This window comes from Nicotiana tomentosiformis, chromosome 1, assembly GCF_000390325.3.
Source record: "Nicotiana tomentosiformis chromosome 1, ASM39032v3, whole genome shotgun sequence".
NCBI lineage: Eukaryota > Viridiplantae > Streptophyta > Magnoliopsida > Solanales > Solanaceae > Nicotiana > Nicotiana tomentosiformis.
Genome location: NC_090812.1, coordinates 115,849,304 through 115,865,894, shown reverse-complemented (window position 1 = coordinate 115,865,894; position 16,591 = coordinate 115,849,304). Strand labels below are relative to the sequence as shown.

Here is a 16,591-nt window from a genome sequence, read left to right as displayed (position 1 = left end):
GGAAGCTTAAGTTCAAAGGGTTGGCAGGAGTTTGACTTTGTGTAGACGACTCAAAAATGGAGTTTTGATGATTTTGACGGCTCTGTATGGTGATTTTGGCTTGAATTGGCAAAGTTAGAAAGTTGAAGGTTTGAAAGGTTAAGAAGTTTGACCGAGGGTTGACTTTCCTGATATCTTATCCGAACTTTGGTTCCAATAGCTGGAATAGGTCTGTTGTGTCATTTATGACTTGTGCGCAAAATTTAAGTTCAATTAGAGTTGGTTTAGTATGAATCGGCGTTAGTTTTGGGATTTGAATGTTCATAGATTCAATAGGTTTGAAATGGGATGCGATTCGTAGATTTAATATTGTTTGATGTGATTTTAGGCTTCTAGTAGGTTCGTTATGTAATTTGGAACATGATGGTATGTTCGGATGGAATTCCGGGGCCCCGGGTGTAATTCAGATTGAAATCTGGCTCATTTGGACTTAGGTTGATTGCTAAAGAACTGCCAAGTCTGGTGCAATTGCACATGCACACTTTGTGACATAGGTGTGGCACTGTAGAAGCGGCCTCTGAGCCACAGGTGCAAAGAGGATCTGGGTTGAGCTGGTATCACCGGTGCGGACACCTGAGCGCAAGTGTGCCCCCGCATAAGCGATTATCTTTCCGCAGAAGCGGACCTTGGTCAGCTGTTTAAGGACGGTAGGTATGGTTGAGCGTCCATAGAAGTGAGCAATAATCTACAGAAGCGGGACCGCGAAAGCGGTTTTTATCCATGGAGGCAGAAATTCCTGGGTTTAATGCAAAGCCGCACCTGCAATGGATTTTCTGCATGTTCGGAGCCGCAAAAGCGGAATAACTGGGCTGGATCGAGGGTTTTGTTCCATTTTTCATCTATTGAGTTAGAGAACTCGGTTTTGGGCGATTTTGGAAAGGATCTTTAAGGAGTTTATCAGGGTAAGTATTTTTTACTCGGATTTGATTATTATTCATGAATCCCTCATTGTTTTTATCATTTAATTAGTATTTTGAGTTGGAAAATTTGGGGAATTTTGTGAAAACTTCCTAAACTATAAATTGAGGATTTGAAGGCTGATTCGAGGTCGAAATTGGAAAATTTTAGTATGGTTGGACTCGTTATTGAATGGTTGTTAGGATTTTGTAAGTTTGAGCATATGCGCCAGTGTACTATGACAGTGTCAGAGTATGCTATCAGATTCTGTGAGTTGTCCAAACATGCACCTGCCTTGGTTTCTACAGTCAGACGGCAATTTCGTCGATACATCGAGGGGTTCAACTATGCTATTAGATTCAACATGGCTCTAGAGTTAGAGACATATACCCAATATCAACAGGTGGTAGAGATCGTGCAGAGGTTGGAGGGTATGGGGGGTCATGAGATAGAGGATAGGGAGGCCAAAAGGCATCAAAGTACTGGAGGATTTAGTGGTTGCCACATTGTAGCTACATCCCGTCATGGAAGGGGCTATGTGAGCCTTCCAGTTCATTCAGCACTTCCAGCCTATAATGGTGCTCCAGCTACTTTCAGGTCTCATGTTGCCCATTATGCACCGCCACTATCTAGTGAACCTCCTGCACAGGGTGCTTGAAGCGGTCAGTCTAACCGACCAGATCACGGCCAGTTTCAGCAGCTGCGCCCACCGAGAGCTTTCTTTGAGTGTGGTGATACCCGACATATGGTGAGGGATTGCCCTAGACTCAGGAGGGGTGCGCCTTCACATGCTACACAGGCTTCACATATTCCACCGGGTCGATAGAATTCTCAGGTCGTAGTTAGAGCTCCAGTTTCTGCTCCACCTGCATAGCCAGCTAGGGGTGGAGGTCAAACGGGTAGGGGTCGCCCTAAAAGGGAGGCCATGCCAGATTCTATGCTATTCCGGGTAGAATAGAGGTGATTGCATCAGACACAGTTATTACAGGTATTGTCCCGATTTGTCATAGAGATACATCAGTCTTATTTGATCCAAGCTCAGCTTACTCATATGTGTCATCTTACATTTCTCCGTATTTGGATATATCTCATGAATCTTTGAGTTCTCCCGTATATGTGTCCATGCTTGTGGGAGATTGTATTGTTGTGGACCGTGTGTATCAGTCTTGTTTAGTTGTTATTAGTGATTTTGAGACCAGGGTTAATCTATTGTTACTCAGTATGGTAGATTTTGATGTTATATGGGGCATGGACTGGTTGTCTCCCTATCATGCTATTTTGAATTGTCACACCAAGACTATCACACTGGCTATGCAAGGTTTTTCGCAGTTAGAGTGGAGGGGTACATTGGATTATATTTCTAGCAAGGTTGTGTCCTTCCTTAAGGCACAAAGGATGGTTGAGAAGGAGTGTGATGCATATCAAGCCTTTGTGAGAGATGTTAGTGTTGATGCTCCTAACATTGAGTCACTTCTGATAGTGAGAGACTTCCTAGATGTATTTCCAGCAGATATTTCGGGCATGCCGCCTGATAGAGATATCGATTTTGATATTGACTTGTTATTGGGCACTCATCCCATTTCTATTCCACTATATCGTATGGTACCGACAGAGTTGAAGGACCAGCTGCAAGAACTGCTTGATAAGGGTTTCATCCAGCCTAGTGTGTCACCTTGGGGTGCTCCGATTCTGTTTGTGAAGAAGAAGGATGGTTCTATGCGCATGTGTATTGATTATTAGCATTTTAACAAGGTTACAGTGAAGAACAAGTACCTATTGCCACAAATTGATGACTTATTTGATCAGCTACAGGGTGCCAAAGTGTTCTAAAAGATTGATTTGCGGTCAGGGTATCATCGGCTGAAGATCTGAGATATGGATATCCCAAAGACTGCCTTTAGGACTCGATATGGTCACTATGAGTTCCTTGTGATGCCTTTAGGACTCGGTGGTTAGAGTTTAGAACATCACTAGAAACTCATAATGGTCATATCTAGTTCGAAAAGCCATCTTCAAAACATCCGAATCATGAATCTTCAGCTGATGATACACCGATCTCAAGCCGATCTTAAAGAACACCCTAGCACCCTGCAACTGGTCAAACAAATCATTAATAGGCGGCAACTGGTACTTGTTCTTAATGGTAACTTTGTTCAAGTGTCGGTAATCAATGCACATCCACATAGTCCCATTTTTCTTCTTCACGAACAACACCGGTGCACCCCAAGGCGACACACTCGGTCTGACGAACCCATTTGCTAGAAACTACTCAAGTTGTTCTTTCAACTCTTTCAGAGCCATGGAATATGGTGGAATAGAGATAGGCTGGGTAGCTGGAGCCAAATCAATACAGAAATTGATATCACAATCTGGTGGCATGCCTGGTAGATAAGAAGGAAACATATCAAAGAACTCCCGGACCACGAGCACTGAATCAATTGCCGGAGTCTCTGTAGTAGTATCCCGAACATAAGCTAGATAAGCCAAACAACCCTTCTTGACCATGTGTCGAGCCTTCATAAAAGAGATAACCTGACTACATGCACTGATAAATGAACCCTTCCACTCCAATCTAGGCAACTTTGGCATAGCCAAGGTAACAGTCTTGGCATGGCAATCAAGGACGACATGATTTGGAGACAACCAGTCCATGCCCAAGTTCCCTGAAAGTTGGTCATATCAAGCAATAGAAGATCCGCTTTGGTCTTATCAAGCAACTGAAGCATCCCTACCGCAGTCAGAAATAATACCTGTGATCACGGCATCTATGGCTACTGCATCTGGTATGGCTGGAAAAGCATAGAACCTAGCCGGAGCACCACCTAATTGGCCTCTACCTCTAGGACGGCCCCTACCCACATGCCCTCCGCCTTTGGGCGGCCGGACGGCTGGTGCGGAAGCTGGTGCTGTAATCATAGGCTGATGACCCTGCTGTATTGCCTTACCCCGAATTCTGTGGAAAAATCTATTTATGTGGCCAGGATCCTCGCACTCAAAACAACCTCTCGGAATGGTAGACTGCTGACCTTAGGTCTGACCCTAATGGACTGAATACTCACTGGAGGAACCATGAATAGCTGGCAGGCGGTAGGAGCTCTCTGGAATAGCGTCGAAATAGGGCCGTACTAGAGCACCCCGAGGAGGAGGCAATGCTGGATATGTGGGCCTGGTAGACTGACCCCTCACAAACTGACCTCTGCCCCCAGACGTAGCACCACTGAACCCTCCAGATAACCGAAACTACTTGTCCCTCGACATCTGCTCTCGGCTCCACTGACAAACACCCTCGATCCTCCGAGCTATCTCCACAACCAGCTCGTAAGAAGTCCCCATCTCAACCTCTCGGGCCATAGTGGCATGGATACCAGAGTGCAAATCCGCAACAAACCTCCGCACTCTCTCTGCATCAGTGGGAAGTATCATAAATGCATGGCGAGAACCCTTAGAGAATCTCGCTTCATAGTCGGTCACCTACATCTGACCATGCTGAAGCTGCTCGAACTGAAATCATAGCTCTTTCCTCTAAGAGGGTAGAGTATATCTATCCAGAAAGAGGCGTGTGAACTGGTCCCAAGTCAGGGGAGGAGAACCTGCTAGCTTGCCGAGAAGATAGGACTGCCACCATCTACGGGCCCTGCCCTCGAGCTGAAAGGTGGTAAAGTCCACCCCGTGGGACTCCAATAGCGTCATGTTGTGTAGTATGTCCCTGCAACGATCAATAAAGTCATGGGGGTCCTCATCTCGCCTACCTCCAAAGATAGGAGGATGTATCCTGGTCTATCTATCCAATAGATTTTGCGGTTCGCCGGCCGCAGCTGGTCTGGGCTCAGGTATAGGTGCTGTAATTGGCTGAGCTCCGCCCATGGGTAGTGCACCCGTGGTCTGATACACATCAGCTGCATGCCTTGGAGCCTGCCTGAGATGTGGCTGGGTCTGCTGGAAATAGACATTCCTGAGTCATAGAATCCATGAACCGCAACATACAGCCCATGAACTCCTGGAATCCTGGCGTGAACATGAAATCCACTAGGTCCGACTCCGCTGCGGGCACCTCGCCCTACTCCTCAATAACAAGATCCTCTACTGGATCCACTGGTGGCACAACTGGAGCAACTCTAGGATGCCCTTGTCCTCTATCACGAGTTGGAGCAACTCATCCACGGTTGAGTACATCTGCCGCGCATGTTCTCACCATCTGTGAGAGAATAAGAGAAAGATACTTAGCACAACATCAACTGCATGATAGGAGATGAAAGAAGAGTAGTTTCCTAACACCCTATAGCCTCTCAAAGATAAGTACGGATGTCTCCGCACCGATCCGCAAGACTGTATGAGTCCTGCTCATGACATGTGAGACCTACGTAAAACTAGTGCTCTGATACCATGTTGTCACGACCCAATTCCTCCTATAAGTCGTGATGGCGCCCAACGTCGCTGCTAGGCAAGCCATCGGTGAACGAGGCATATATTTATTCGTTTTAATAATTTCAAAGTAGTTGATTTTTATTTATTAAGTAAATAAAAAGTGGAAAATTTAATAAAGTAAAGAGTAAACTCATAAAAGAGTAAATGTGATGAAATAAATACTCAAAAGTCATAAAGTGTCTACTAGCATGTTCCCAAAGCCCGGTGCCACAAGTGTATGAGCAGCTAGTAGAATATACAAACCACCTATGCTACTCTTTGAAAGTGAGATAGACAAAAAGTAAATACAAAAGAGAGAGATTGCGGGTGCTGCAGAACGGACTCAGAGAGCAGCTCACTACTAAGCCTCCTGATAACAAGGATGCGCGCCTGAACGGACATCAGATGCACCTGCCTCAGATCCTTCACGATTAGTGCAGAAGTGTAGCGTGAGTACATAAACAACATCTACCCAGTAAGTATCCAGTCTAACTTCGAAGAAGTAGTGACAAGGGGTCGACATCGACACTTACTATAGGCCAACAAATAAAATGCATAAATTCGAAATAGGCATGGAATATGTGAATAATAATAATAACACAATAGCAAGCACTAAATAAATGATTCTTTAACTGATAGTACATTCCAAAGTCTCTAACTAACTCTTACTAGTTCCAAATCAATTTCGATCATTAAATAGATTATAACCTCTCAAGCCATAAAATAATGTGAAGTGTAATCAGGCTTCGGCATTTTATCACACACGATTTATGCCGAGGTCATACGGCCCGATCCAAAATACTGTGTGCACTGCCGAGGGTCGAACGACATGAACCATAGATGAATCTATTATACTGTTGAGACGAACAACCCACTCCCATGAGATTAGAGAAGTATACCTCGCTCGCGGAAGTACTTGCGACGCGAGAGGACATGGATTTCTCAGAGTTATTATGTATTTCCTCAATTCTTCCCAAAAATGAGAAATCTAAATTTAATATCTGCGACTTTAAAATCCCTAGCCTCAACTCTATTCAAAACAATTAATATGCATAATAAACACAATGGTACAATTAAGGCATGATGTGGATCTAAGACTACCTGAACATATCATGGAATATATCCACACATGGACTCTCATCACCTAGTGCGTGCGTAGCTCCCCACACAAGTAATACACAACAAGATACACCTAAGGGGATGAGTTCCCTCTTACAAGGTTAGGCAAGAGACTTACCTCATTCTCAAGCTCACTTCCGATCCACAAATCCGCTCTAAAGCCTCAACATGGTGCCAAACAACCCGAAACTAGCAAAATATTATATAGATTAATCGATATACGTTCACAAGTTCATAATTTAGCTATTAGAGAAATTACCCAACCCAAATTGGAAGATCCCTAAATTTTACCCTCGAGTCCATGTGCCCAGATTCAGAAAATGTTCGAAGATAACTGTTACCCATAACCTCACGAACTCAAATATATAATTTTCACCCCATTCCATAATCACTTTCGTGATTAAATTCATTTTTTATCAAAATATAGGTTTTTCAACTAAACCCATAGTTTTCATAATTTTTCATGTTAAAATCTACCCACAATCTATGTATTAAACTTACATTGGGTAGGAATTACTTACCTTCAATAGCTAGGTGAAAGACCTTCTTCAAAGAGCTCTAAAATCGCCCAACAAGTCAATGAAAATGATCCAAAAAGCCCAAGTCCCGACATTAAATGAACTTCACTGCCCTAACGATTTTCGCTTTTGCGGACATTGGTGCGCTCCTGCAACGCCGCACCTGCGGAAAAATCTATCGCAGGAGTGGTCCCCGCCCAGTTTGGCCAAGTTCGCTTCTGCGGAGAAGAATCCGCGCCTGCACTTCCGCTTCTGTGGAGCTGGTCCGCATATGCACACACGCGCCTGCAACAGGTCGCCCGCACCTGCGAATCCAGGCTTCCTTGGCCTAGACCACACCTACGACCATTTTCCTCGCACCTGTGAGATCGCAAATGCAGTAAGGCCTCCGCTTCTACGACCACTGGACAACCTGCTCTAGGTCGCTTCTGCGAAGCCGTACCTGCAGCCAAAACCTTGCAGGTGCGAACGCACCAGAACTGGGGCACCAACACTTCCCAATTTCAAAGTTCCAATCCGTTTTTTATCTGAATTCCTCCCGAGGCCCCCGTGGAACCCCGTCCAAGCGTACCAACAAGTTTGTAAACATAATACGGACGTGATCAAACTCTTGAAATATGAAAAACACATTAAAACTAAGAATCACACCCCAAAACCTAATCGAACAAACTTATGAACTTAAAGTTCTTCCAACTTACTCCGAACATGCCGAATCATACTTAAACCACTCGAAATGACACCAAATTTTGCGTGCAAGTTACAAATCACCATACGAAACTATTCCCTGGCTTGGAAACCCAATCGGACCTCGATAACACCAAATCCTACCTTAAACCAAATTTAAAGAACTTGAAAACCTTCAATGCGCCAACTTCCAATATTAAGCGCCAAAATGCTCCCGGATCATCCGAAACCCGATACGAACATACGCCCAAGTAAAAAAATCATCATACGAACCTATTGGGACCGTCAAATCCCGGTTCCGAGGTTGTTTACTCAAAATGTTGACTCAAGTCAAACTTAACCAATTTAAGCCAATATTAGGGAGCTAAGTGTTCCGATTTTAACCCGAACCCTACCAAACCCGAACTAACCATCCCCACAAGTCATAAAATACTAAAAGCACATACGAGGAGTCTTAATTAGGGAAACGGGGATATAGAAAGCAAAATGACCGGTCAGGTCGTTACAACCATTAGGCAAGCCCACAATTGAACTTACAATTTAGTTATCTCTTTTTTACTTTTAGAACAAAAGTTTCCTTTTTTTAAAACAACAAAGTAAGTAAGATCTCATGCAACCGTAGTGATAGTAATGATAAGTACAACATTACAAGAATGCTAAAAGCCCCCAAAATTCGGTGTCACAAGTGCATAATAAATAATAAACAACTACTGTCTGAAAGGTAACAAAGATAAATAATAAACAAGGTAGAGGGAGACTTCGGTTCTGTAGTTCAAATCAAGGCAAGAAGCTCAACACTAAGTCTCCATAGAACTGCGACTATGCGCCCGTGTGACCACTGGTAGTACCTGTCTCAGTACCTGCAAATTTAGTGCAACGTGAGTACAGAAAACAAGGCGTACCCAGTAAGTATCTAGTCTAACCTTGTAGAAGTAGTGACGAGGGGTCGACTTGACACTTACTAGTAGTCAAATAGAGAAATACATAAAGTAGACATGGTGAATGTACAATAAGTAGCAGCGAAGAAAATAAAAGTAATTATAGTAATTCCACACATGAGTCTATATCAAATTACTAAACATTTCATAATCGGCCTTGAAGGTGCTAACTCAACTGTTACCAAACCATATCCACTCTCAAGTATTAAGCACAAAGCTGGCGAGGCGAACGGCCCGATCCCATAAGAATAGTGGTACTCAGTACCTACCGAGGCGAACGGCCCGATCCGATAGAAATAGTGGTACTCAGTACCTGCCGAGGTGAACGGTCCGATCCCATAAAATTATTATTACTATATTACTGAGGCAAACGACCCGATCCCATAACAGTAATTTATTACACTGGCCGAGGCGAACGACCTGATACCATAAGAGTAGAGAAATTTACCTCGCTCGCGGGAGCACATGCGAGTCGAGAAGACATGGATCCATAGTTTATCAAATATTTCCCAATTTTTCCAAAATAAGATGCTAAGTCGGTATCTTTATTCAAATCCTCAATCTCAGTCATTATCAAGGAAATTAATACACATGGTCGGTATAAATAGCACAATGAAAGGCATGATGTGAATCTAAGTTTATCCGGACATATCATAAATATAGCTACGTACGAACTCTAGTCACCTCGTGCGTACGTAGCTCCCCACAACAAGTAGCACACAATAATTAATAAACCAAAGGGGATAAGTTGCCTCTTACAAGGTTAGGCAATAGACTTACCTTGATTCCAAGTCCTCAATCCGGCTCTTCAACCTCACTAGTACTCCTCAAACGATGTCGAGGACTCCGAAACTAACCAAAAGACGTATAAACTAATAAATATATGTGCAAAAGTTCATAATTTAGCTATTAAACTAATTTCCCAACCAAATCCACGAAGTCAATAAAATCACCCCGAGCCCATGTGCACGGATTCTGAAAATTTCCAAAGATAAATGTTATCCATGACTTCACGAACTCAAATATATAATTCATTCCTAATTCCATAATCAATTTTGTGGTCAAATATCATTTTTATCAAACCCTAGGTTCCAACAAAATCCCATAATTTTTCCCTTAATGTCATGTTAAATCTACTCATAAAGTGTATTTAACTCGAGAATTGATAGGGATCACTTACCACTTGATGTTGATGAAAATCTCCCACAACATCGTCCAAGACCAAGTGGAAAATGAGAGAAAATAGACTAAGTCCCGTATTATATTCAAGTATGCCGAGTGATCCCTTCTTCGCGGTAGCGCAAAATGCCTCGTGATCGCGAAGGCCAAAATTCCCACTGCCCAAAAACCTTCTTTGTGTTCGTGGCTGGGCGGTCACATTCGCGATGAACCACTGCCCAGCCTTTCGCGTTCGCAATCCCCAAGTCACGTTCATGAAGGCCAAAAGCCTCCCTGCCCAGCTCCTACGTTTTGTCTTCTCTATCGCGGTTGGGCTTCCGCGTTCGCGAAGCACTGCGAGGCCAACCTTCATGATCACGTTCCCTTCTTCGCGATCACGCAGGGAAATCAGCTGCCCCTTCAGTTTTCCTTCTTCACGATCGCGGAACCATCTTTGCGATCGCGAAGCACACCAACAGTTTTCAGCCAAGTTCAAACATGCTCCGGGTGGTCCGAAACACACCCGAGTCACCTGAGACCCCATCCAAATGCACTGCTAAGTCCAAAAACACATTGCGGACTTACGCAATGCCCCGGAACACATAAAAAAAATACCGAAATCAAGAATCGTACCTCAAAACCTCATTAATCAATTTCTAAGCTTCAAACTCATTTCAACCACTTAGACAACTCGGAATGACGCCAAATTTTATACACAAGTCATAAATCACCATACAGACCTATTCCCAGGCTCGGAATCCTAAACGGACCTTGATTACACTAAAGTCTATTTCAAACCAAATTTAAAGAACTTTAAAGCCTTCAATGCGTCAACGTTTAACATTAAGCGCTGAAACGCACCCGGGTTACCCGAAATTCGATCCGAAGACACGCCTAAGTTCAAAATTATCATACGAACCTATTGGAACCACCAAATCCCAATTCCGAGGTCGTTTTCTCTAAATATTGAGCCAAGTCAAACTTGGCCATCTTAGGCCACTATTATGGAATTAAGTGTTCCGATTTTAACCCGAACCCTTCCAAACCCGAACCAACCATCCCCGCAAGTCGTAAAATAGTAAAAGCACACACGAGGAGTATTAATTAGGAAAACGAGGATCTAGAAAGCAAAACGACTGGTCAAGTCATTACATTCTCCACCTGTTAAACAAGCATTCGTCCTCGAATGGGTCTAGAATCATTCCTAGAGCGCTTAATAAGTGTGGCTATCTGCTCCGCATGTCCTTCTCAGCCTCCCAAGTCGCCTCCTCGACTGGTTGACTCCTCCATTGGACCTTTACCGCAGAAATCTTCTTAGACCTCAACTAGCAAACCTGCCTGTCAACAATGGCAACTGGCTCCTCCTCATAACCCAAACTCTCATCTAGTTGAACTGTGCTGTAATCTAACACATTCGACCTATCGGCATGGTACTTTCGGAGCATAGACATATGGAAGACCGGATGAACTCTCGATAGACTCGAGGTAAAGCAAGCTCATAAGAAACCTCCCCAACTCACCTCAACACCTCGAATGGGCCAATAAACCTCGGACTTAACTTGCCCTTCTTTCCAAACCTCATGATACCCTTCATCGACTAGATTTTCAAGAGAACCTACCCGCCCATCATAAATGATATATCGCGTGCCTTCTGATCTGCGTAACTCTTTTGTCTGGATTGTGCTATATGAAGTCGCTCCTGAATCAACTTTACCTTCTCCAAGGCATCCTTCACTAAATCTGTGCCATATAATCTAGCCTCGCTGGGCTCAAACCATCCGATGGGCGAATGACTTCGCCGACCATATAATGCATGAAATGGAGCCATCTTGATGCTGTACTGATAAGTGTTCTTATAAGAAATCTCGTCCAAGGGCAAGAATCTATCCCACTGCCCTCCGAAGTCAATAGCACATGCCCTGAGCATGTCCTCTAGAATCTGAACTATCCGCTCCTACTGTCCGTCGGTCTGCGGATGAAGGGTTATGCTGTGCTCTACTTAGGGAACCTAACCCGCTCTATACTGCTCTTCAAAAATGTGAAGTAAACTGAGGGCCTCTATATGAAATGATGGAAACAGGCACACCATGCGACCGGACAATCTCCTGAATGTAAATTTGGGGCAACCTCTCTGAAGAGTAAGTAGTCACTACCGAAATAAAGTGTGCCGACTTGGTCAGCCTGTCGACAATGACCCAAACGATCAAACTTCCTCAACGTCTGCAATAACCCAAATACGAAGTCCACAGTGATGTGATCCCATTTTCACTCCGATATAACCATCTACTGGATTAGGCCACGTGGCCTCTGGTGCTCATACTTAACCAACGGACATTTAGACATCTAGCTACATACTCAACAATGTCCTTCTTCATCCGCCGCCACCAATAATGCTGCTTCAGGTCACGATACATCTTCGTAGCACCTAGATGAATAAAATACCGATAACTGTGTGCCTCCTCTAGAATCTTCTCCCACAAGCCATCCACATTAGGAACACATAGGTAACCCTGGAGTCGAAGCACACCATCCTCACCGATAGTTACCTCCTTGGCACCACCCTGTAGTACCGTCTCTCTAAGAAGTAACAAATGTGGATCACTGTACTGATGAGCTTTGATCTGCTTAAGTAATGAAGACTGAGCCACAACACATGCAAGAACTCGACTGGGCTTTGAAATATCGAACCTCACAATTTTTTTAGCTAAGGAATGAATGTCCAAAGCCAATGTCCTCTCCTCTGCCAAAATGAATACCAAACTACCCATACTCTCGGACTTTCTGCTCAAGGCATTCACAACCACATTTGTCTTGCCCGGATTGTAAAGTGATGGTAATATCATAATCCTTCAGTAACTCAAGCCACCTGCACTACCTCAAATTAAGGTCCCTCTGCTTAAACAAATGCTGCAAGCTGCGATGATCGGTGTAAACCTCACAGAACACCCCATAAAGATAATGCATCTAGATCTTGAGAGCATGAACTATCGCAGCCAACTCCAAATCATGTAGGGGTAATTCTTCTTGTGGGGCTTTAGCTAACATGAAACATATGCAATAACTTTGCCCCTCCTGCAACATTACACAACCCAAGCCAATGCGTGAAGCATCATAATACACGGTATACATCCCTGAGTCGGAAAGCAACACTAACACCGGTGCTAGAGTCAAAGCGGTCTTGAGCTTCTAAAAGCTCGTCTCGCAATCATCGGACCATCTCAACGGAGCATCAATCTAGTCAAAGGTGGTGCAATAGATGAGAAGCCCTCCACAAACCGATGATAATAATCTACAAACCCTAAGAAACTCCTAATCTCGGTCGCTGAGGTAGGACGAGGCCAACTCTGGACTACTTCGATCTTCTTGGGATCCACCTTAATACCCTCACCTGATACAACATGCCCCAAGATAGCCACGTAATCTAACTAGAACTCGCACTTGGGGAACTTAGCATATAGCTTCTGTTCGCGCAATGTCTAAAGCACTAACCTCAAATGCTACTCGTTCTCCCCCATACTACGCGAGTATAACAATATGTCATCAATGAAGACAATGACAAATGAGTCAAGATACGGACTAAACACCGACTCAACAAATTCATAAATGTCGTCGGGGCGTTAGTCAAGATGAAGGACATCACTAAAAACTCATAGTGCCCATACCTGGTCTGGAAAGCCGTCTTCGGTACATTCAAAGCATGAATCTTCAGCTGATGATACCTAGATCTCAAGTCTATCTAAGAGAACACGCTGGCACCCTGTAATTGGTCAAACAAGTCATCAATGTGCGACACCGAGTACTTATTCTTGATTGTGGCTTTGCTTAACTGGCGGTAATCAATGCACATGCGCATACTCCCATCCCTCTTCTTCACAAATAACACCGGTGAGCCTTAAGGCGACACAGTAGGTTTGATGAACCCCTTCTCAAGAAAATCTTGAAGCTGCTCCTTTAACTCACTCAGCTCATTTGGAGCCATGCGATAAGTCGAAGTAGAAATAGGCTGGGTTCCTGGCACCAAATCAATGCCGAAATCGATATCCGGATCCGGTGGCATACTTGGTAGATCAGCAAAAATTACGTCAAAAACCTCTCGTACCATCGACAATGAATCTAATGCGGGAGACTCTGCAGTAGTATCTCGAACAAAGGACAAATAGGCCACACAACCCTTCTCGACCATATTCGAGCCTTCAAGAAAGAAATAACCTGCCTAGAAGTACTAACAGATGAACCCTTCCACTCTAATCTAGGCAACTCAAGCATCGCCAAGGTAACAGTCTTGGCATAGCAATCAATAATGGCATGGTACAGAGACAACCGGTCTATGCCTAGGATAATCTCAAAATCAACCATATCGAGCAATAGAAGCTCTACTATGGTCTCATATCCACTGAAAGTCACCACACAGGACCAATAGACCCAATCCACAACTACAAAATCACCCACAGGTATGGACACATATACAGGAATGCCCAAGGAGTCACGAGACACATCCAAATATGGAGAAAATAGAGAAGAAACATATGAATAAGTAGACCCTGGATCAATTAATACCGAGGCATCCCTATGGCAGACAAAAATAGTACTTGTGTTCACTGCATCAGAGGTGACTGTCTCTAGCCTGGTGGGGAAAGCATAGAATCTAGCTGGAGCACCACCTAACTAGTCTCCACCTCTAGGGCGACCCCTACCCACCTGCCCTCAGCCTCAGGCCGGGCGGGCGGGCGGTGTGGTAGCTGGTGCGGTAATCATGGTCCAATAGTCCTGCTGCTCGGCCTTGCCCCAAAGTCTGGGACAAAACCTCTTCACATGGCCAAACTCCCCGCACTCAAAACAATCCCTCAGAGTAGTGGACTGCTGACTTGAAGTCTAACCCTGATGGCCTGAATACCCACTGGAGGAACCCTAAATAGCTGGCAGACAGTAAGTACTCTCTAGAATGGCATTGAAGTACGGTCGTGCTGGAGCACTCCGAGCAGGTGATGGTGTTGGCTGCATGGGCCTGCTAGACTGACCCCTCATGAACTGACCTATGCCCCCAGATGGGGCGCCACTGACTCCTCCAAACTGCCAAGGCCGCTTGTCCCTCAGTGCAAACTCTTCACTGTGGTTGCGAATACACTCGATCCTCCGAGCTATATCCACAACCTAATGAAAGGGAGTCCCCAATATCTACCTCATGGGCCGTAGAAACCTGATTCTAAGGGTGTAGACCTGCAATAAACCTCCACACCCTCTCTATGTATGTGGAGAGTATAATAGCTTCATGGCGAGACAAGTCAGTGAATCTTGCCTCATAGTCGGTCATAGACATATGACCCTAATTGAGTCACTCAAACTGACCCTGAAGCTCCTCTCTCTCCGAAAGTGGTATGTACTTCTCCAAGAACAGATATGTAAACTGATCCCATGTTAAGGGAGGTGAACCTACTGGCCTGTTAAGGAGGTAATCCTACCACTATCTGCGGGCCTTTCCCTCAAGCTGAAAGGTGGTGAAGTAACCCCGTTGAACTCCAATATCCCCATGTTACGTAACCTATCCTTGCACCGGTCAACGAAATCCTGGGGGTCCTCTAACCGCTCACCCCCAAAGTTAGGGGGACGAAGCCTAGTCTATCTGTCCAGCCACTTTTGCTGATCAACGGTCACGATTGGTAAGGACTCTGGCATAGCCACTAAACCTGACTGGGCCCTGCCAGCAGGTAGTGCACCTAGGGTCTAATAAATTATAGCAGTGTGCCCTGGAGCCTGAGATGTGTTGGGTCCATTGGAAATAAACCAGCTTACACCATATAGTCCATGAACTGCAGCATACGGCCCATGACCTCCTGAAATCACGGTGAAGTCATGAAATCTACTGGGGTTGGCTCAGCTGCAGGCGCCTCATCCTGCTCCTCAATAACAGGATCCTCCACTAGATCCACTGGTGCTACAATAGGAGCAACTCTAGGACTCCCTCGCCCTCTGACAGGAGCTGGAGCCCTCCCTCGGCCTCTAGCAAAAGGGGGAGAAGATCCTCTATTGCCTGGTACATCCGCCGTGCACGTTTTTACCATTTGTGAGAGATCAATAGAAATATACTTAGCACAATATCAACTGCACGATAGGAGATAGGAAGAGAGGTTTCCTAACACTCTGTAGCCTCTCGAAGATAAGTACGGACATCTCCGCACTGATCCGCAAGACTCTACTAGGCCTGTTAATGACTCGTGAGACTTATGTAAATGTAAAGCTCTGATACCAAGCTGTCATGACCCAAAACCCATGATATTTATCCATGGCACCTAACGCTGCCATTAGGCAAGCCCACAAGTGAACTTACAATTTATTATCCCTTTTTAACTTTTAAAACAAAAGTTTCCCTTTTTTTTGAAAGAACAAAATAAGTAAGATCTCATGCAACCGTAGTGACAATAATGATAAGTACAACAATACATGAATGCTAAAAGCCCCCAAAACCCAGTGCCACAAGTGCATGAGCAATCTAGAGAATATACGAAACTAATATAACTACTGTCTGAAACTTAATAGACATAAATAATAAACAAGGTAGAGGGAGACTCCATTGCTCACCACTAAGTCTCCGTAGAAGTGCGGTTATGTGCCCGTGTGACCACTGGTAGTACATGTCTCAGTACCTGCACATTCAATGTAGAAGTGTAGCGTGAGTACGAAAAATAACACGTACCCAGTAAGTATCTAGTCTAACCTTGAAGAAGTAGTGATGAGGGGTCGATTTGACACTTAATAGTGGTCAAACAGTAATAAAAATACATAAAGTAGACATGGTGAATGTATAACAAGTAGCAACGAAGCAAATAAAAGTAATTA

General features: G+C 44.4%; 3 protein-coding genes across 3 annotated transcripts; 1 reads left to right on the top strand and 2 right to left on the bottom strand.

The window, feature by feature from the left end:
• The first annotated feature begins 2,157 nt into the window (after positions 1 to 2,157).
• Positions 2,158 to 2,676, top strand: LOC138908913 (uncharacterized). Its single transcript, XM_070199673.1, has one exon. The coding sequence runs from the start codon at positions 2,158 to 2,160 to the stop codon at positions 2,674 to 2,676; it is 519 nt and encodes a 172-aa protein (XP_070055774.1).
• Positions 2,677 to 11,082: 8,406 nt separating this feature from the next.
• Positions 11,083 to 12,525, bottom strand: LOC138908911 (uncharacterized). The gene is made up of 2 exons (XM_070199671.1): positions 12,200 to 12,525; positions 11,083 to 11,176 (listed from the first exon to the last, which is right to left on the bottom strand). Exons 1-2 carry the CDS (start codon positions 12,523 to 12,525, stop codon positions 11,083 to 11,085), a joined length of 420 nt encoding a protein of 139 aa, XP_070055772.1.
• A 1,124-nt stretch (positions 12,526 to 13,649) lies between these two features.
• Positions 13,650 to 15,286, bottom strand: LOC138908910 (uncharacterized). The gene is made up of 3 exons (XM_070199668.1): positions 15,192 to 15,286; positions 13,981 to 14,324; positions 13,650 to 13,885 (listed from the first exon to the last, which is right to left on the bottom strand). The coding sequence occupies exons 1-3, from the start codon at positions 15,284 to 15,286 to the stop codon at positions 13,650 to 13,652; spliced, it is 675 nt and encodes a 224-aa protein (XP_070055769.1).
• Positions 15,287 to 16,591: the final 1,305 nt, after the last annotated feature.